The 22,477-nt window shown below is 40.0% G+C and overlaps 1 protein-coding gene across 3 annotated transcripts; it reads left to right on the top strand.

The window, feature by feature from the left end:
• Positions 1–4,026: 4,026 nt before the first annotated feature.
• Positions 4,027–21,889, top strand: LOC106744898. Of its 3 annotated transcripts, none has more exons than XM_014620031.1 (11): positions 4,027–4,671; positions 7,292–7,468; positions 7,553–7,678; positions 7,927–8,053; positions 14,859–15,036; positions 17,059–17,176; positions 17,289–17,551; positions 18,086–18,385; positions 19,241–19,468; positions 19,772–19,912; positions 20,670–21,889. In XM_014620031.1, the coding sequence occupies exons 3-11, from the start codon at positions 7,572–7,574 to the stop codon at positions 20,807–20,809; spliced, it is 1,602 nt and encodes a 533-aa protein (XP_014475517.1). In that variant the 5' UTR covers positions 4,027–4,671; positions 7,292–7,468; positions 7,553–7,571; the 3' UTR covers positions 20,810–21,889. The 3 variants fall into 3 exon arrangements, with proteins under 3 accessions (XP_014475517.1, XP_014475518.1, XP_014475520.1); XM_014620032.1 differs by having other exon boundaries at positions 7,538–7,678; XM_014620034.1 differs by having other exon boundaries at positions 4,027–4,675.
• The last annotated feature ends 588 nt before the right edge of the window (positions 21,890–22,477 follow it).

The raw sequence follows: 22,477 nt of genomic DNA, 5'->3' as shown, positions 1-22,477 counted from the left end.
CCCCCCCCCCCCCCGGTAGTGTAATCTCACACGTCGATTGTATATTATTTGCAAAACAAACTATCGATTCCCAATGTTCCGTGGTACGTCCCTCCACGAACGTCGTCGGCGCGTTTACGAAAAGATCTCCCCGGTGTGTAATTATTCTTGTGCAATCATCGGCCACGATAATCGTCGTATTATCGACCGTATCGTCAGTGCAAATGATTAGCCGCGAGAGACGAAAAATCGATGGAAAAGCGAACAGACATTGTTCGCAACGGCCGCTCCTTGCGGCGGCAGCTTGTTTATCCACTTTAGACGCAAGGACAACGAAGTTAAGTCGATCTAAATGCCACGGGCGAGTCCGCAGTTTCTCGGCCCCGTTTTCTTCCCTCGGCCGTGTTCTCGATGTCGGCAAATCGCCGCGCTTAATTACGATATCGCGGAAAGAGCTTCGACAGTTCACCAACCGGCTGAAAAAATTAATGCTCGTCGATATACATAATTGCCCGCGCTCTAGTCACGCATTCGTTACCGCGAGATCGTGCACACTACCACTTGGAAGAAATACGCGGCAAAAAGAAATTAACTCTCCATTTAATACTTACAATTTAAATTTAGTTATCAGAGTCTTTAGTTTAGGAATTAAAAACTCAGTAGAGGTGCAAAAATAATTAGCTAAATTAACTAGACTTTAATTATATTACACGTGTGAACAACTAATTATTACCTGTGGGGACTAATTTTTAACCGTGGAAGCTGCTTCTTTCTTTCCGTGCAAATTGCGGACGTCATTACGCGAATCCTCCGTATTTTATATATCTTACATTTATTCGGGTTTTAAAAAATGGTGAAAAACAAGAAGATGGGCGAGATTTGAATTTATTATCATCACGATGACTTAGAATTTACATTACGGGGCCAGTTTACATTCGCAATCGATCTTGCCCAAATATACGATAATGTGGCCGATAATTCACAAGGTCGTCACGCCACCGCCTCGCCGTGTTTTTTTTCCATAAACCAGGAATAATTCATACGCAGGTGCCTGATCCTCCAGCGGCGCGTTTATTGAGCAACGGCGCTCCGCGTGATTTCACACAAAATTGCGAAATGAATTAATCGGCACCGCGCCGGTGCGCGCGACACCCCGGCTCTACCGTCGTTAAAACGTCGTTTCATATTAATTAGCTCAGCTATGCCGTTACGATCGAGCGAGAATTCGGTCACGACGCGGGCATGAGAACAAGTGGAAAAACGATCCGGCGCATATTTATGCGCCATTACCGCCCCTCCTCCTCCCCACCCCCGGAAATAACGAAGATATCCGAGCTACCTCTCTGGACGAACGACGCAGCTATCAGAGCATGATATGGCTTAATAAAACTTGCGAAAATTATTTTCTTACGCGCGAGCGATAAAAGACCGTGTATTTTGCGCGTAGAAAACTCGCATGGATGAGGAAATGCATGAGGTTTCTACGTTACTCGGGGAATAAGAGATTACGATTGGCTGACGAGCTTCCATATGTGAAAATCAGCTGTCTATATAATACAACTGAAATTTAGCTAATTCTCTTATCCCTGTATCTAATTTTTAGCTCCCACAGCTAAAAAGTGGATCTCATAACTAGATCTGATAAATTTCAGTTATATTATATGGACAAATAATTCCTTTTTTTCCGTGCAATAGCTCGAAGAAAAAATGTTTCCTTCAACAAACGCCGCGCAGTCCTGCCACATAAAATGCAGCACACCATGCAGTTAGAATAAAGCTGCATGATATCTCACACTGAAAAAAAAAGATTGCTACGTTCAAGTAAATATTTGCCAAAGAGAATTGATATAGTTTATTTTAATTGGATTAAATAAATATTATTTGAATATAGCACATTAAAAGAAAAAAAGTGTTACATTCAAGTAATATTTATTTGATCCAAATAAAATTAATTAATATTCCTTTGCAAATATTTACTTGAACGTAGTAATTTTTTTTTTTTAGTGCACGAATCAATTCAATTTTTTTCTTCGTTTAGTATTTTATATTTTGCATCGTTGAATTTTATTGAAAAATTTCACGATACGGAAAAATGGTCATTAAATTTCTTTGAGCAATTTGTTTTCTGTGTAATAGATAATTTTTAATTTTATTCGTATCGTTGAGTGAGGCATGCGCATTTTCTCACATTTTCCCGCGCATCGAGTAATCGCCGGAATGCATCGCGCAGGCAAACGATATGCACCTCGAATATAGAGCTGCGTCGCGCGCTCGCACACGTTTATTGCACCCCGCGATTGCAAAATGTTTGTTTAGCTGGCTGCACTTGCACGACAGAATGCACACGTAGGACACGCTGCGTCATCGAGACGCGATTGGTACATATGCACCGGCTCTTGAAAATGCAAAGTGACGAGGAGCTGAAAGGAAGAGGCCAGCATATCTGCTGCATTCACTTCAGTACTGTGTACTTCATATCTTCAGTAAACTGATGACAAAACGTATTGATTATAATCTTCACAAAACAAAATTGAAAATTGTTCAACTATACTATACTGGTATATTGCATCGATATTTTTCTTTCAATACCGGATATTTTTGTATCGATATTTTCTTCCGATATTCACACCCACATCAGTGTTTCTCAATATCTTTTTGATATATTTTTTAAATTTTTGTTCAATCGATCTTCAAGATATCATGTATTTTCGCTTCAGTTCCAATGTAACAGCGATGTAAGCACGTCACAGGATATATAAATTTTAATTTTTTACAAAAAAAATCTACGTTTGGTAAAAAGTCACCTTTGGAAAGGTTGGGTTTCTCCGTGATAAACGATTGAAACAAAGACCCCTTAACAAGAATATACACGACCGTGTCAAAGTCAGGACGGGCTGAATTTATTTCCAAGCCGTGACTAATTTCAGTGAAATGCAAAGGCGGCACCAGCTTCGCCGAGCGTTCCTTCCCGTAATTACTAATTACTCCATTTAGCAGGATGTTGTTCAGAGTTACGAGATTAAACGGTCGATGCTTCGAACGACGTTCCGACCGTAGTCCCGATCTATTGCGTGCCGCGAGAACAAGAGGGAACACGGTGAATTGCCCTCCCAATCATCTCATTACACGAATCTGCCTGCTCTCGGCTATTCCGACAGACAACTCTAAACTCGAGGCTTTCGCCTATCTATTCCGATTCTTTTTTAACGTTACGACACTCGCATTCGCATCCGTCTCATCAGCCGGTAAACGAGAATAAGCTGCTTCAACTACGGCGGCGAAAGACACATCACAGAATAATGCGCGCGTTGCTAACTCGCGGACAATGCTAAACGGAGATGTGTAACGCGATGAATAAGTACAAACGCGCAATGAATCAATTACCAATCGTAATTAACGCGAATTACCGATCACTGCGCTTCTGTTTTCGCGCAAATTTCGATCGGGATCAAATACAACAATTTCTATACGTCGTGATTATCTCGTCACCTCGCTACCCATCGTTACCTTCGTGGCTGAAAGCGCAATTGAGAAAACGCCATATCGATACGTGCCGTATCTATTAAGCGTCCTCTTTTTTTTTTTGCCATTTCAACGTGACGCAAGAAGAGCCGATTTCCGTTTCAATCACCGCTTCTTAGGACCGTTCGAGCGTTTCGTCATTTCCGTTTCTTTTTTTTTCATCGCCGTGCTCTCTTAACGTCGTTTTCGAATCCGGGTCGCGCGGGATCAGCTCTCAATCCGTTTCTCCATATACACCGCGGTACACGCCGCGTATCTCGCATTCTCCTCCTCCGTTGTTGTCGGACCCCGCTGGTGGCCACGCCGCAATGACACTTCGTCGCCCGCAATGTCAATGTCTCCGCAGGATATCCTCGTCGCTTTGCGAACTGAAGTACCAGCATGATGGTAGTACCGTACGGTCCCTCTCCTTCTCCGAGAACGATGGCCCTCTGCTCGGCCCCTCCTCTGCCCCGTCGTCGTCGTCATCGTCGTCATCGTCGTCGTCATCGTCGTAGCTGTGTTAGTCGTTGCCGGAGGGTCGGAGTTCATTGTGCCACAAGTGCATTCCGAGTGCCGGCGACGCCAATTGCTCGTTACGAAGCTGGGGCCAGTTGCGAATCGCTCTGTGAAAGCGACAGTGACGTTTCCCGGAGCGAGGGCTCGGCCCTTGCTGTAGACTCGAGCAGGAAAAAAAACGAAACCCGCGCGTTTATTCGCGAACGTCTACGAGAAGGTCGCCGTGTTTCCGCGAGATAGACCGCTGCCCGGTTTCCCAATTTCGAGAGAGAATCTCGAGTGACGGAAATCGGCTTCCTCGCCGGCTTGCATTCAATTAGCGGGAAAGACGTTTCGATTAACCGGGGCCTGTCGATACGGTACTTTCCGCGATCGTGAATTGTGCCGGACGAATCGCGACACGGCGAAAACCGTGAGCATTCTTCGTACATACGCGTCGTGGCGCGAATAGAATCGTTTCGCTTCGATACGACGTTATTTTGCGAGAGGAGGGATCTTCTCGTACGACGAAAAATTGATCTTGTTTTTGTTTCAAATGTCCTATTGGATGTGTGATTTTCGCCGGGGACTGAGAGAAACGAGGTGACCTCAAGTTAACGCGGAAGTGGCAACGTCTAAAGACCTACGCGGATTAAATCAGAGGCTGTGCGTACTGAGAGTACTCATCTTACAGTGAGTAAGAAATGAGAACGATTACTCTTCATTCTATGGCGTGATTTGTTGTAATATGACATTATTCTGCGTAAGTAAAAAGTGATAGATTCAAGTAAGTAATTGTTCCAATATTCCTCAGCAAATTTTTACTTGAACGAAGTAAATATTATTTGAATGTAGAAAAAGTGTTACATTGAAATAATATTTACCCGATCCAAATGAAAATTTGCTAAATAGTATTGCAGCAATTATTTACTTGAATTTAGCACCTCTTGTGTACATACACAGTGTTCCAGCAAAATTTCACTTATATGAATATCACACAGCGAAAATATTATTGTGTTGTTGCTATTAAATATTTTATTCTTGCTATTACAATAAAAGCAAAATTTTGTTCGCACGTTTCGTCGGGACAAAACAATAGTGCGGGAACTAAAGGGCGACTCTTTTTGCATATAAACGAACGCACTCAGCCCGCATGACAGGTCAACGAATACAACTTAAACTGCACATCGATGTAACGATAAACATGACGCATATCCTTTCCTCTTTTATGAGACGGATAACTGGGCGATCATGAGAAGGACACGTTGCCTCACTCTCTTCGTCTTTCCGTTGTAAAAGCAATAAACCGTTGCGAGAAAAATGGATTTTTTTTTGCTTTGGCCTAATTGGCGCGATCGTACCGATTATAATTACATAAATGCGCTCGTAAAAGCATGCGGTGAAATGCATAATGCAAACCGAGGTAACATCTACTGAGGCTAATTTGCATTTAGATTCTCATTGCTAGTTTGTAGCCTCGCATAAGGCTAGATAGATACTCGGTTTAGGCATTTCACTAATGGGAAATTACGTAATCGCGATACTTGCGCTAAGAAATTTTGTATCGCTAATTCCTGCGATAAAATACATTTGATACGATTCTTCCTGGAGGGCTGAGAAATGTTGACGATCTCTAAATTAATATTAAAAAGTAGTTATCCTTGGATTTTATTTCCGCGTCGGCCCAGAATATTAACATCTTGCTCGATCATTGTTTTACAAATTCGTCATATCCCTTATTACTTTGAAAATTTTAATATGATAATGCTGACGACGTAAAATGTGCTATAAAATATAAAGTCCGTTATAAATCACAATGTAAGTTGAGAAGTCAATTAACCTACAGAATTTATTAGACGGGGAATATTCCATCCGCACTCGGGACGGCTAAGTATAAATCACTCGAAATGATTATCTCTTGACAAGTAGAAATTTTAAGATAATTTACCGCAGCACTCTTCAATTATTCGATAAATTTTAATCATTTTATGAGTAATAGGTTAAATTGTCGTGAATTCATTATGGAAATATTCTGAAACATTATTTTAATCATACGTCGATGTATATATCATCGTGCCTGCAATGCGATACGTTAAAATTACCGACAAACATTTCACCGACGCTGTCCCGTTGAGCGATTCGTTCTACACGGCTTCAGTTATTCCGATATACTCAACTCGCTCATTAATTAACAGTCGTCATAAACAACTACGTTACAACTGTACACGCCGTTTAAAACAATTAGCTTTCTCACGCTTGTATATCATGAACGACGCTGGAAAACGCGTATTTCGAGCGAGATAGTTTCTTCCTGATTAATAGAACTGGCTGTTGCAAGGCTTCTAAACAAGAGACAGGATTCTCACGAATGGAACAGCTGGCTGACGCGTTTGAATGAGCGACTTCTCGTGAACTTTTTATCACGCCGCATTACGACAACGGGAAAAAAAAGGTTGTGTTATGTGCCACATGTGGAGACTTTAAGCACCCGCTGTCGTCGTATTGGTGTTAGTTAATCGGATTAACGTTAATAACGCAAGCTTCGACAGCAAAATTTATCCGCCAAATCGGTTTCGCAAAACTCTAACGATCGATGAGATTCCGCGTAAAAATAAAGATCGAAATCATCTGTAGTATTAATATTAAAATTAAACGAGAAAAATAACATCCACATATCTTCATTTATGTAAACACGTAATTAATTGATTATATTAATCTCTCTTATTTTATATAGTAAACGACATATTTGTCTTCTAGCTTAATTAATTCGATATTAAATGGATAACAGATAACATTTACACAGTTCGATTATCGGCAAAATTATCACGAAATTTGCTACTCGAAATATTCTCTCATGAAAATATTTATTTCGATTGTCTAACGGCTCGTTCTTTCGCGTACTTCGCATTACTGATGTCGCGTTCCGACATTCACACTTGACGCATATTTAATATTGAATGCTACGCTTGTTCCGGGCCACAATTGACCAATTCGTATCAGTTAATATTTCCTGCCAAAGAGAACGTTATTTCGGAGGGGACATCATTCGACATCGCCTGCGTGAAATATCATCGATTATATGCTACGCAAATAATCTAAACGACAATTGTCATAATGCTATGTTTACACACACACATACACACATATAGAAACGATTTTATTCAAATTGTTATATAATTATTATACAATTTATAATTAGTGAGACTAGACATTACGAAATATTGTCAAGAGCAAAATTTACGCATTTCTAAAAAGTCCAAATTCTTTTCGAGTTATCGATAGTAACAAGTAACACTTTTTTGCCTGGTGACAGTTTTTTCTGCTCCGACTGGGACGGCGAGGCACGAGAAGATGGAAGCGTCACTTTTACTCGGGCACCATCTACAACCGCCGGGATTTTTCCTGCACGGGTTATGAAAAAATTCTGAAATTAAGGCACTAAGGAAGACAACTCGAGCGCTTTGGTCGTGCCGACGAAATTCCCATTATAGTGAGTAACATCGTGAAAATATTTTTGAATGTTCGCTGATTGCACAAAGAGAAGATAACTTTAGTACAGAGAACGTTTTTCCAGAACCCGTAATTTCATTGCGATGAGTATCTCAGGGATCCCGTGGATCTTCCTCGTAATCGTGGTCTTCAGGATGGTGTCCTTTTCCAACTCCTTGATTGGGGATCACGTTTGCTCGAGAGTGGAGAAGTGAGTGTCCCGTTGAAAATGACGCATGATAACGCGCAACTGTTCGGCAGGTGATCATTAAAGTTACCGATGATACCGTACAATCTCTCTGTTCGGAGAGACCTTCACCTAGAAGCCTTGACAATGCGGCTGGCGTGCGTAATATAGTACATATTATTATGCACGCACCTTGCCGCCGCGGTATGCCGTTGTAAGCCTGATAAGGGAATCGTGGGACCAGTCGATAGCTAATTGACCGAACGTTGCAGTTATACGGTCACGTCATACGAGACTTACACCGAGCCGGTCGTGGTGAATACATTCACCTGGTGCTTACAAATTCCCCCGAGATGCCCGAAGTCGCGGACCGAGCTACGACAGCGGTATCGCGTAAAGGTGAGTCCACTGAGATTTTTCGTTACTCGTATGTATAACGGCGCATGCTGATACCGGTTACTATGTCCATACCTAAATAGCGCAATTGAAATAATTCTCTCGCGAAAACGGATTTAGACGCGTTGATTAATTTCAGTAGTATTGAGTAGCTGTACAAAGAGAAGGGGTTTTTTTTTTTAATTTAATACACGTGTTTCTTTGACTTAGGCTTCTTTATTTTCATAATTAAGTTATGCAAAATCTTCACAACCATTATTAAATTTAATGTAGATTTTTTTAACAGTACACTTATCTCTTTTTTTCTCCCCCTCTTTCTCTCTCTCTCTCTCTCTCTCTCTAATGCTTTTTTTTGTAGTACGCTTAATAAGATTTTGAATCAAGCGTATCAAAGGCTTATGAAGACAATTCATTAGTAACAAACGCGTTGTTACTCGAGCCCAGAGAGAGAGAGAGAGAGAGAGAGTGAGTTTTCTCCGGCAAGCATACTACAAGGATTCGACATAAATATTTACGCAGGGAATCTCGTTAATTTTACTACCTATCCATCATCAGCGGATTCAACGGTAGCGGTAGCGGCAGCTCCGCTGAATTTCGCAAGCTCTCGCGACGCCGTGGAAAAGTGCTATTTTCCCAGGCTACTCAAAGGGATAGAAAAATACACCAATCTTACGCAACAAAGGAATTTACCATAAGCGCGTCAGATCGGCCTCGCGGGAGGCTTCAGTGTGTAGCGAGCGAGAACCATTGTTCCGTCGAAATATCGGCAAAAGTCTGCGGCGATTTGACGAGGTCTTTATCGCACTTGTTCCATTTAAGTGTACTCTCCAATGTTGGATTTACGACTGAAAATTTCCGCGTATTGGCTTACACACACAGAGGCAAAAAGGCGAACGACGTAACGCTAACGGAAAATCGCATTGTTATGTTTGACCAAACAAAAATTCTTAAAGAACGAACGCCGCCACGACACAATGGGACCGTAATTTATTCTAACGCTAGCAATTGCATCACGGAAGAAGTTACATAAGCTCGCATTTCCACGCCTCGTTATGGAAAAATGTCGTTTCCCAGGCAACGCGAATGGAAAACGATCGGCCGGGATACACTCGGAACACTTCGCGTGGCGGGCGCCGGCTAAATCGTGTAGCGGCCCATATACACAATGCAATAAAACAACCTGCCTATTCTTCCGCTTTTGCCTCTTACTCGCCGTCCTTCTCCCGCGCGTCCTTGCTCGGCATCTCTCTCTCTCTCTCTATCTCGCTCGCCCGCCGTCGCCGATCCGGTCTAATTGCGGGGAAAGTCCGCATCAACTGCGACCGTCTGATTAAGCAAATAAATAAAAAAAAAATGTGAAAATACACACAAGAGGTAAGAACGAGATCGGGAAGCTGGAAGAGGTGGGAAGAGAGGGGGGGGGGAGGGAGCGACGAGCTGCAGCTGCAATTACGCGCCGTGAAATGCGGAATTGACGAATCGCGCCGAAAGAAGGTGGAACCTGTCCTGGCTTCGTCGGTATTACGAAACGATCCAGGAGCGGGCCATTAGCTGAAAAAGACTTCGCACGGCGTCTCGGCACCTCGGGAAAGGAAACGCCCGGAAGTCGACGATTTGCGAGACGTTTAACTCGACGCATCGCACATTCGATGCCGACGTCTCTGCGATTTTCGCGCGATAATAGGACAGTTTTCCCCGGATAGCTGCGAGGAAACATAACTTGTCGGTCGCGCGACCACCGTTTTCCCGGAGAATGCGCATTCAATCGCAAACGACAAACGACGAGATAGATGGACGCTCGAGGAACTACGTTCGAGAGATATCCGCCGGGTATGTCTCGCGGCGTGATTCGAACGCGCTGGGCCCGCTTGTAATTTAACGAGAGATCGACGGCGAGCCCCGATTATCGGCTTCAATTAAGAAGGGAATTGCTCGGGCGCGGACGTAATAAAGTCGATGTGAAATCTCTCTCGTTGATTTACGGTATGCCGGGGCTGGCAAGCGATAACGCGCACGCGAAGCCAAGCACGACGTTTAACGACGAGATGAGACGTGACGCGTGTTGTGTAAACAGACTGTCAATCCACGACGTGGATACAGCTGATGCAAAAAATACCACGTGTCATCAACCGGATGAAACATCGTTCGCGTCTTCGTCGCTTCAGAACGAGTCAATTGAACGCGGATTAATTATAAAATTCAGCGAGTTTAATTTCCGATGTTATATGCACATGCGGAGAAATGTCTCACGTATCAATGCTCCTCTCTCTTTATTGTGTTCTTTCTCGCTATCAGATTTCTCTTGAAAAAAAGAAAAAAATATAAAAATATATAACGTTACATACAACACTGATCAACAAATTTCGTATTATAAAATGTATCGTTTTTGAACTTTAATTTTTTCTATTCATGTTTATGTGTTGAAACAGAAAATGATAATAAAATAAATTATTTGGCGATAGTACACAAAATGTAGGCTATATTTTGATGTTTGTAAATTAACAGGTATGAAAATAAAAAATAGAACTTACTTTTACTACAATTTCTTATTTTTTATATTTTATTTTGTCGTAGAAAAATTAAAATTCACATTTTACGGCGTCTTTTAACGAACTCGAAATAAAAAAAATGTTACAACGAAAGAATAGAAATAGTCTATGTCTTCCTATAGGAAATTAAAACCCATGTCTCATTCAGAAATTCTTACAAGACTGCCTTACACATAATTTTTAAGTAAAACATTAGCTTTAAAAGAAATAATTTTAAAGATACTCTCTTTTCTCCACACCATAAAAGCATCAAATATCAAATTTCCTTTTGATCGTTGTTCACTATATGATGAAAATCAGAGCTGAATTTCGATTTTAATTGTTATGTTTCTGATCAAAACTATTACAATTAACTATAATTAACGGTTCAGATTCAGGATACAATTTGTACGTCGACTAGTGTAATTTACGCCTATCCGCAAGGTACATAATGAGTTTCTCAATTAGGATGATGTAAATATGTCAAAATAGAATTTGATTTAGAATTGGATACCTTTTCCGCCTCTTAATGAGACAGTTATGAGCCATCGTTGTTGTATTCATGTTCATTTCAATCCCCGAAAGCTATTTTGCGGAATTATAGGAGAGAAACTCATACTTTCTCATAAGACCCGATGATAGTCGAACAAATCGCCCGTCTGCCAATTAAATTAACGAGGCCTCGGGATCTCTCGCCCGGCTTTAAAATTCGCGTATGCATCCGCGCGCGCACATACATATGTATGCGTATATGCCGCCACGCACGAATTTGCGAATCGTGGCATCGGCCGGAAGTGAAATGATCTCTCGTTCGTGGCGTAATTATGCGTTGTGTAATCGGTATACGATACACACCGTGTATTATATCAAAGCCGAAAGAGGAACGATCAGCTTAAAATGGAAAATAGCGGATCGCGCGTTCCCGCGCTGCTAACGCGAGAGAACGCGTTTGTAACACGCGCGCGGACGAAAGCCATGTGAGGTAGCGTGCGCGTATACGTACGTGAGACACTCGCGCGCCGCTTATTACGTGGACAATGAACTTATTTCGTGCGACTTATGAGAAAGAAGGAAATTTCACCATTATCGATACCGCATTATATATATTACGACAATCATCGTTCTCTTTCGAAACAACCGTTTTTCCTCTTGAATTGTGCGCGCGCGCGCGCGCGCGTACCTGCTTTTGAGAAGATATTTAATTCTATATGAAACGTACTCGTATAAGCGATTACTGTGTACGCTCGATATGTGTAGACTTAATTTTGAAGTAAGCTGAAACGCCCATCGCAAAGTGGAAAAATAAGATAAATGAGTGATTTCGCAATACACCCAATATAAACGTCGAATACAGCGAAATCGCGGGTAAATTATCTCGTGCAAATAAGAAGTCTCTCGTCCGCTCCAACATTGTATAATGTTTTGCCACGCTTGTATTGCGCTTACGAGTGCAACCGTCCGATATAATTTGAAATAAGACGCGAAACGAGATTGTAAAGCGGCACGTTAATTAGGCAATCGACTAAAGATCGTTTCAATCGCTTCCGCTTTCATTCCCAAGAGCTACCTGAAAGATTATTTGCATAATGTGCGCCTAATCAGCGAAACGTGTCGAGGTAATCTCAAGAATGGCCCGTTTGAATTAATTTAGATCTAGCGCAAATATTTGAAGTGAGATCGCCCCGTTTTATCGACTGCTATCGACCCATTTAGATCTTTCTAAAGCCGCCGGTCTTGTCCCGTCTTTACCTTGTGAACCCGAATACGATTATTTAAACGACGGTGTGTCTCAATGCAAAAGAAATGTACACAGCAATTTTCTCTGCGAACTTCACCATTTCAGTATCTTAAGCTTTCGTTTAATTCATGCGATCTTCGCGACTTCACCAGATGGTCGAACGTCGTCTCAGCTTATTAGCATACTATGAAACGACCAGTCAGATGTTGCACCGTCATCACGTATGTTTGTATACAAATACCGAAGATCAATGTCAAGAAAAAAATGATGAATCTCCTAGTCATGTCGGCTGCTGGCACTAGACACTGAGAAACCCATTTAGTTAACTCAAACAAAATTCTTTTTATATTCTTGAAGATGGGCAAAGAAATGTTTTAATTGTGAGAGTTTGGTCCTTTGAATCAAAGGTTTGGTTCTCTGAAGTGGAAATGAAAAGTGTTTCAGAGAACCAAATGTTAATTCTCACAAACAAAACATTTGTTTGCCCATATATAAACAAGAATCTTATTTGAGTCAACTAAACCCATACATCAGAAATAAACCATATATTTCACAAATATATTGTTAAATCTTTTTTCTCTGTGTATGGGAAATGGATTTTTCGGCGTACGAAGTACACGCAATTTAAATTTTTGTTCGTAAACGTTAAGTACTGGTCATATCGCATATTTTATCAGAAATTTATCGATATTAAATTTATTGTTATATTAATTATTTACCAGCGACGTAAAAATGACGCGACTAACTAGGCGGTGTTTGCGTGAAAACGAACGGGACTCGGTGACGGCGCGAATTCATGCGTAGGTAGGTGCCGTTGTGAAGGTAACGTTTGCCATCGTCCCGCTAATTATCGGAGGTGCTTTTAAGAGTTAGTTAATGAACGTGCGAGCCTGGTAACACAAAACTGTAGCGTTATTGCGAAGGCGCGAACAACGTCGCAAGCGCGAAGAATCGCTCCACGTTCACAATTCGTGCGAAATGTTATTTTTTCTAATGCCCGTCATTGAGAAAAATGAGCAGCCACTTCGCATGAGTTACGGGTGCGCTGGAATTACGAACCGGGAATGAGGCTGGAATTGCAGAGGTAACGCGCGGTGTTAATTACCGATCACGCAGAATTATCGGGAGCTAGGAGCAGCCGCGGAATGCGAGACAAAGTTGTAAACTGAGGTAAAAGAAAGAAAGAAAGCAAAAACTTATGAATAATAATCATGTGATTTAAGCAAAGTTTGTTATGTGCGATCGAGATGAAAGAGACAATCGGTGTTAAAAAAAACTATTCCAAGCGGGACGTATTGCCGCTTATAATGCGATTGACACTTATCATCGCTACGTCGCTCGGCGGAATGCATTCGATAAGAAATCACGAGCGGAATAATGTAACAAGTGAGAATTACCGTTCGGCGAGCCGAGGTCGCCTGGCGTTTTCTACGTTGTTGGAAAACATCTGAATTGCACAACTTTTGGGTAATAACGCACCGACGTTAGACACTCACGGGCAAAAGTCCTAAGTCACGCATATCCCGTGCAGTTAGAAATCGGAATAATGAGGAGAGATTCACAATATGTAACGTCAACCTATTCTCCTTGAACGTGTCAGATTGCAAAACGCTAGAGAGATCTTCGGTGCTAAACACAGTGGTGAATATTCAAAGTCCGCGGTAATTAGTCGTTTCCCGTGTTGTCGATCGAGACATCGAAACGTGCAACATCAGCATAATAATACGCGTTAAAGGTGCGCTACCTGTTTCACGGACGGAACCTCGCTCGTAATTAAAAGTAAAAGTGGAGAATGTAACAGGATCGTCTGGCATCGATCTGCGGCAACGTTTAAAAGTGAAATTTGCGTAACGTGAGCGTCGCCTTACGACCGCAGAAGAGGGGAACGGTGTAACATAATAACATTTGCACGAGGAAAAAAACCGGCGATCTTGACTTGACGCGTAATTAATTTACGTTCGTGAACGCAGGTTTTCACGCGTGTATCCCTTTACGACGAATTACGTCGCGGGATCGACTTTCGTTCGGGCCTTTAACACTTGATTTTCGATGCCCGTTATCCTGCCATGGATCGTACACAAGAACATTTAAAAGTTAATGAGCGATCATTACGCGAACAGGGATGAAAGTTAACAAGGATACAAAATTATCGATAATCGCCAAAATTGACGGTAATATTATATGCTGCCGATGTGATAATGATTTGTATATTTCTATACAAAAAAATTTGTCTCATACATATATAAATCAATGATAGATATTTTCATATATAATCAAGAATATTATAATCTTCTTAGAGGATTTTTAATCTTGATTTGATTGAATTTGTATTGAAGCAAGTATTACTTGCATTTAGTTCAAGACTAAACATTTTCTAAGAATATTATAATATTCTTGCTTATATATGAGAATATCTATCAGTAATTTAAGCCTATTTTTGTTCTGTGTATGTGTATATAATATTTTTTGTTCTGTGTATGTGTATATGATAATAATATAATAATACTTTATAACAACATCTCGCGGAATGTATGTTTCATAGACGGAGGAAAAGTCAAAAACCGTGGAGGAATGCTGCGAAGGATACAATAAACTGATGATTCACGACGATGCGGATGCCAGGTGCTTGCCGTTTTGCGAGAAATGTCTGGCGGGAAAGTGCGTCGCACCAAACGAATGTCAATGCAATCCCGGATATCGAGGAGACGATTGCGCCCGTGGTAAGACGAAAATGACCTTCATCGTGTGACGTGTGCGTTTTTACATTTATACGTTACATTCGTCATCATAACAATTTTTTTGATTTTTATGTACTTCTCAGAAAAAAGACGCATGACAGAAATAAAATATTGGAAGCTCCCGTTATTTTTATAAGTTCAATTATACCTCTTCTTCACACGCGTGCTTGTTATTATTTTATGAAAAAGTAGCTTCGCGTGAGTTAAAAATTACTTCTCATGTACTTTGCATTTTTATCGCCCGACAGATATGATTAATTGAGTCGTTATCAGCTTTATTCGCGTAATATCACTTTCAGCGTGAATATGCGAACACATTTCGACGACGGACGTATTAAATAAGCAACGAAAGAATTTCAGAATGCCATAAAACAAATTTTTGGACTAACGTCACTTGCAAAATCCACCTATCGGGCTAGACATGGTAATGTTTTCATCATGTAATTAAGTGCTAATAGATAGCTATGACATTTAAAAAGGGGAATATATGCAAACTAAGATTATAAATATACATGTGAAATGATGGACCTAAAAGAATTCACAAGGTCTGCATGATAATGCTGCGCATCATTGACGAAACGAATCCGGTTTGTAAATAGTGTTTTGGGGTTAAAATAAGCAATTCATAACTCAGGGATTTTGAAACGAAATTATAACCAAAACGAAATTAAATTATTCGTAATTTCGAAACGAAATTATAACCGAATAGCTGTGCGAAGCGCAGCGTCAATGAAAAATTTCACGCTCCACGAAACGGACTGACCTTCCATGGCTGCGAGAATGCGCATGTGAAATGACTATTTTAAGTATCATTTCCATATGAATCATAATAATCACTGGATTTGTTCATCACTTTCGCACGACGCTCGTTACAATAGGCGTTAGCTTACACGTCGTTGCACGATAGCACGCTCACAATCGCTATGAAACAACACAGACAAAGAGATATCAAGGAATTAATCAATGCAAATTATCTACAAGCTCCTCTATGTGAAATATATAGGGCGGAAAGACTTCGAAAATTGACGAAATTAGATGTTTGTCATCGTACCATGGAAAATTAAAATTAATATTATTTTCTTATTATCTCTAAATAATAATTAATATTTGATTATATTAGTTGATATTAAACTACGCCGTGAAAATTATAGTTATTTTCGGCGCCAAAAATATCCTTTTGTTATTTTAACTATAAAAATAATACTAGTAATATACACGTAAATTTATTATCACTAACACTACAGTAACACTTACTAAAGAAATAGTTCTCTTCACTATTTTTGTGGGTAAAATAACGAAAGGATATCGTTGATACCGAAAATAATTATAATTTTTCATCAGTGTTTCTCGGTAATATCCAAGTGGAATTTCCCGTGATTCTATTACTTCGATTCCCGCAGTCTTTTATTGTACGATTCCCCCATGCGTTCCAGAGATAATAATAAAACGACTTATCGCTATCAAACAAGTGGAAGTCGTAGGTTGCACGCAACTGTTGCGTCAATACGATCGGGGAACGCTTCGAAAGTTACGGAAGCCCGGAAGTTACGAAGCCGCTACTTTCCCGCGGGCGCTCGGGAAGGTCGTGGGTGGCGAGGAGTCGATCAGATACGACATCCGACGTCGCGTAACGCAATCGCGACGTTAATACTTTATAAGAGACACACTAGCCGCGTATGGTAATCATTCGCATTTATCATTCCACAAATAAAGTTCGCAGATGCGATTCGACAGACCCACGGTAATTTCGTCCGTCCGCAATTAAGAAACATTTAATTGCACGAATTTACATGAGAGTTGCGCCACAACTGTCATCTTGAACTATCGGCAATAACGACGGAATGTTTTAACGCGGTAACTTAAAACCACGAGGCCTGAAATACACGCGATTAGTTTGCATACGATCGTCTATGCAAAATCACAAGACGTAGGCGAACATTTCAAACTCACCGTCTCTTCGTCGATATCAAGGCATTTTTTTAACACGTTGATTGCACGTTGCAGAATGCCCGTCGGGATCCTGGGGTATGCGATGCGAGGGAACATGCGATTGCGGAGAAAACGGCAATTGCGATCCTGCGAACGGCACTTGCCGATGTCCCCCGGGACTTCGAGGACTCCAGTAAGCGTTCGAGAAATACCGTGAATGATACTTGAGGATAATAATTGAGGGACTCGGAGACGGCAAAGTGTTCCAGCCGAATGATATTACAGAAGTTACGTTTCTTCCGCAGATGCAGAGAGCATTGCGCAACTGGCCAGTGGGGCCCGAATTGTGCCAACGACTGCACATGTCAGAGCCGAGATAATGATTGCGATGCCGTAACCGGAAGATGCGCCGACGACGACGATGATGACGCTTCCTTAGTCGAACAAACGTCGCCCGGCTATTTGCGAAGCTCTACCACCGAACCCGTGCAAACATCCAGGATTAGTAACGCGGAGCATACAGAAGTTATCTCCGCACCGCGCGAGACTACCGAACGCCAAACGGAAGGTGAAAAGAATACGTTTTTCGAAGGAAGCATTTTAGCAGGTTGCCCAACTGTTTGCACGAGGACGTAAAAATGACTCTTCAAGTGACTATTCAAACATTAAAGATAATCTTGTAAACAAGAAAAATGTGCCATGTGAGCTTAAACGATCTATATTTCTCACTATCCTTTTAGCGTCGCAAAGAAACAGTCATTTAATAGCCGATAAGAGTAAATTTATGAAAGTATAGGAAAAGTATACGAAAGGAATACATTTTACAGAGATTTAAGTAAAATGATAATATGAATATCTCAATAAAAAGAATTTACTCTTATTCGAAATTTTTACAAACAATATCGAATTACGTATCATTGACTAGCGACTAAAGAAGCAGAAATTGAAAAAATTAATTTCACGCGTGCTGATATCGACAATGTTATATAATTCTGTTTTTACACCTAATATTTGCAATGTAACTCAATAATTAATGATTAATTAGTAGATCAATGAGTAATTATACCGAAAGAGTTGAAGTAATTAATGTTATAATATTTAGTTTCACCTGTAAATATCAATGACGAATGGAGCGATGCGAATTATATCCTACACACGACGACTCCAACAACAGTCGCCGTAGCAATTCCTCCTCAGAGGACAACAATGAACGAGACACAGACGAAGGATCCTCCTACAACTGCCCGGCCTGTGATCGTGCTGGTTTCCGTCCCCGAGCGCAGAAGAGATGTCGAAAAGGATCGACAAAAATTCGCAATGAAGGACGAATTCTTCAGACACGTTCAAAGAGACGAAAACGTCGGCGTGTCAAAAATCGATTACGTGAAAACCGTGCACAAAGGTACGATTCTAAATTTTCCAGAGATGCGTAAACAAGTATCCTTCTGTCGACTGAATTATCGTCAATGCAGAACAACAGGATTTAAGGATGTATTGTCTATTAGTACTGTATTTTCAGTGACACATCAAAGAGATCACTCATAAATTTAATATTTATCAAGCAAAATCACGTTTCTACACATTTATCGTACCTAAATAATAAATGTTAATTTAAAACGAAGTTGAAATAAATATATATACATAATATTACGAATATGAAAATATTATTTTTATTTTTCTTATTAACGCTATTTTTATGCATTAGTTGATCTGATAGGTATGCACAGATAATAGAAAGAGGTATGTAAAATGGTCAATAATTCTGAAATGTGTGTATAATTTCTACATATTAGTCTTTAAATATAATATTAATTATAGTATTTTTCATTAAAATCTTATTTTAAGATTAGACGATATTAAAAATAGAAATTAATAATAGCAAGCTAATTTTAAAGAACACGTATAAAAAATATTAATTACAAATATTTAGTTACAAATTTATTTATTAATAATATTTAGTATAAAATGTACAACTATCTCAACTCTCGAATGGTCGAGCTTTTTCTATTGCACGAACAATAATTTAGATAATATTTCAATATATACGCAGTTTCATCAAATTCTTATCAAACTTATTTCACTTTATAACCTCCTTTAACGAGGAATAACTTTGATCCAGGCTCCGAATAACTGTTAAACTTTTGATGTAATTTTTAAACACAACGTAAATCAGTTTGTGATATTTTCATCATACTTTAATTATTTTGAGTTATGGGCAATACATCTTTAAAACCAAACGTGGACATTATCGCAACAGACGATATCCAGACCACGCCGATCCCGTTGGACATCGCTCTGATCGTCGTGGCTGCGATCGTTTCCCTCGGTCTGACTTCGGTCGCGGTGGTCATGGTCCTCCACATGCGGTCCAAACTGTTCGAGACCATTCGACTTGCGATCTACGACGATGAGAAGACCAAGAGCCCGGAGCGCGAAAACGCGAACAGCGAAAGGATGTCCACGGTGGCGAACTCTAGTCTGCCTCGTGAGTATCCGAGAGTCATGCTCGCCCGATGCAACCTTCTCTTCTCGATTACTAGATCCTTAGTGAAATCCGCGCGTCCTTGACCCCGATACCTCCTGGCCGCGTAGCAATCTCGACGATAGTCTTGACCGCCATAACCATCGAAGGAACTACGCCTCGTGCGAAATCGAATCCTTTGTGCGATCGCGAGCCGGCTTTCGTGCCGGCGTTTTTGCACGTATCTACTCGATCAGTCCCGTACGCATCGCTGAATGCAACTGGACACGCTTTGCACTGCCGAGTCGCTTACACGTCTGATTTCAGCGCTGCCGATCCGCGCTAATCCCGTACTCGCAGCCAACGCGGAACCAGAAACGATATTAACGGTCGATGGCATCGAGTCACTGAACACTTACGCTAACGGCACAGCTACGATCGGCCTTCGAATTTCTGGTAATCTTCGCGGTAAGTACACGATGTTCTGCTAAATTTTATTGTAGTATGCAGGGTATCTGCGGATCAACGTGGACAAACTTTGGGAAGATGTAGAACGGATTCAGGTGAACAAAAAAGTCCTTCATTTTACAAACACGCAAAATGTCGAGTTATTAATAATTGAAAATAGCTATGTATAGAGGCTTCTTTAATTAATAACTTAAATATTTGCGTGTTATTTGCAAAGTGATAAAGGAATTTTTGCTCAGAATGATCTAAATTACAAATATATGTCAGCTGTTTTACTTAATGACAGACATCATACTAAACCTTGAACCTCGAACCTTGAACTTATCGCTGGGTACGACTGTCATATTCTTGCAGATTATGCCACTTCGAACAAAAAATCCTTCATCATTTTGCAAATAACAAGTAAATTTCGGAATTATTAGTTAAAGAAGTTTCTATACATGATAATTATTAATAATTAATAACTCGAAATTTTGTGTGTGGTTTACAAAATGGTAAAGAACTTTTTTGTTCATTTCAATCCTTTCTATGCCCTCACGAAGTTCTTCTATGTTGATAATAATAACAAGGAGAAGCCTGATAAAAAACTCTGGATTAAAGATCGAGCACATTATAATTATATCTTAAAGAAAATTGCACGCGTTTTTATATAAATTATGTTACTTCAAATAAATCATAAGGAGGGCGTATACATATTTCTTAGGTTCATCATTTTGAAAATATTTGATGGACTCTATATTTACACTTTTAATCGTAGATTTGTTACAAGAGGGCTACTACGATCGACCGCCAGCAACTCTGATACGCTTGCAAACGAACTTCGACCATAATACGGAGCACGTGTACGACGAAATTCCCTTACAAACCACCCCGTTGTCCGGTCACAAGGACATGTGACAAGCAAATTTCTGTATTCGTTCGCAGAAATAGCCAAATCTGCTCGTGGTCGAGAGAAGGCGACGTTAACGTGAAAAAAAAAAAATACGAAGGAAAATAAAAGAACAAAAATGCGAAGTGTCTCTGGACAAAACGTAATTTGCTGTGGACCGACTATTGATGAAAAGCCGGTAGTCCAGTCCTGGTGAAAAATGCGAATACTAGTTTCCGACCTTACGCACAGCTGCCGAACGTACAAGGTTGAATATGACTATAATTGAGTGGTACAAGCGGAAAGACAAGTCGTTCGAGCGCCGTGAACTGTCAGTGACCGCCAGTTGGATTTAACCAGTGAAGCGTGCAACTTTCTGAATCAACTATTTTACAGTTTCAACGGGATGACGTCAAACGCAGCGCGACTGCACTTGATTACGCGCGACCGCGCAATTAGATGGAAAGTGCGAAATAATAGAGTCCCGCATTGACTATCATTATAGAAGCGATGTAAAACTGGTGAACTACTTGTTCGCGAATGGAACGCGAAATGAGAACAAATTGCCCGCTAAATCTGGCAATTTCGTTCGTAAAGTAGGCACGATTTACTCAACATGAATCACCTTGCGTAAAAATATAAAACCGTCGTTTAATTATTTCAGTTAATGTCACAAACGATTCTTCTTGGTTTACATTATTACGTTGCATGAGAATAAATACGCTGTTAACGTTTCTAGCATTAATATAATATTATTATGAATTAAAAGTTTTTTATGAACTACTCGACGCAACAATAATAGTAATTTTTTCTCACTGCGATCGTATTACAAAGAAGCGATACTTCTATCTATGAACGGAAGTGCATCTTATGATAATACTGCGATAATACTCTGCGTCTCCAAACAAATCGGTAAAGACGCATAAGCGATAATTCAATAAATGCTGCAAACATTGTTATCGCAAGAAGCAGTATATTTCGTGAATTGAACACTCAAAATCTCATATAAAATCTATGCCATTTGAATTATATGATTTTAAGAAGATATAACATATTAATATCATTCTAGGTAAAGGTAAATTTAAATCATTATATCTGCGATAAATTATCTACAGTAAAAGATGTAATAAAATATATCTAAAATGCTTTTATATTTGTCTCTATTTTCTTACTGTTGCTTATATATTATATATCGTATTAATTTCTATATATATATATTTAAGTTTTTCCGAAACCAAATTGCTCAACTTCACTTTTTTAACAATTTTATCTTACTTCTGTATATTTCTTAATTTTCAAAGATAAGATAATCATGTATGTTCTCTGGTACTAAAATAGAAAAATTTACAAAAAATTAAACTGATCTGTTTGGCTTCTGAGAAGCTCATGCATGCATAGAGTAATTTCGCAAGCTGGGAATCACAGAGAGAAATGATTAATAGGAAACGTTACGTTGTTATCTTTGATAGTAGTGGAAACATTCCGTCTTTCTCCTGTGATTTCCATAAAGAAGGAGAAAAACTTTCCATTTCAACATCACGGAATAATTTAATGAATTTCTTCGGTTAATTGCAGACGCGCGAAACATTTGCGACGGCTTCGAGGAAATGTTATTTGCAGTCAGCTTTGGCTTATCATAGCTGAAAAAAATTAAATAGATTACGCTTATCGCGATTAACAAATCTTCGCGCGGCCTT

This window comes from Dinoponera quadriceps, unplaced genomic scaffold (assembly GCF_001313825.1).
Source record: "Dinoponera quadriceps isolate SergipeBrazil2010 unplaced genomic scaffold, ASM131382v1 scaffold1308, whole genome shotgun sequence".
Lineage (NCBI taxonomy): Eukaryota > Metazoa > Arthropoda > Insecta > Hymenoptera > Formicidae > Dinoponera > Dinoponera quadriceps.
Note: the sequence above shows the minus strand (reverse complement) of the source record. Positions and strands in the feature narration are given on the sequence as shown.

Coding starts and splice junctions, on each gene's coding strand:
- LOC106744898 (XM_014620031.1), top strand. CDS start 7,572: ATGAGTATCTCAGGGATCCCGTGGATCTTCCTCGTAATCGTGGTCTTC. Junction 7,679..7,926: donor GTTTGCTCGAGAGTGGAGAA/GTGAGTGTCCCG, acceptor CGAACGTTGCAG/TTATACGGTCACGTCATACG. Junction 15,037..17,058: donor AGGAGACGATTGCGCCCGTG/GTAAGACGAAAA, acceptor TGCACGTTGCAG/AATGCCCGTCGGGATCCTGG.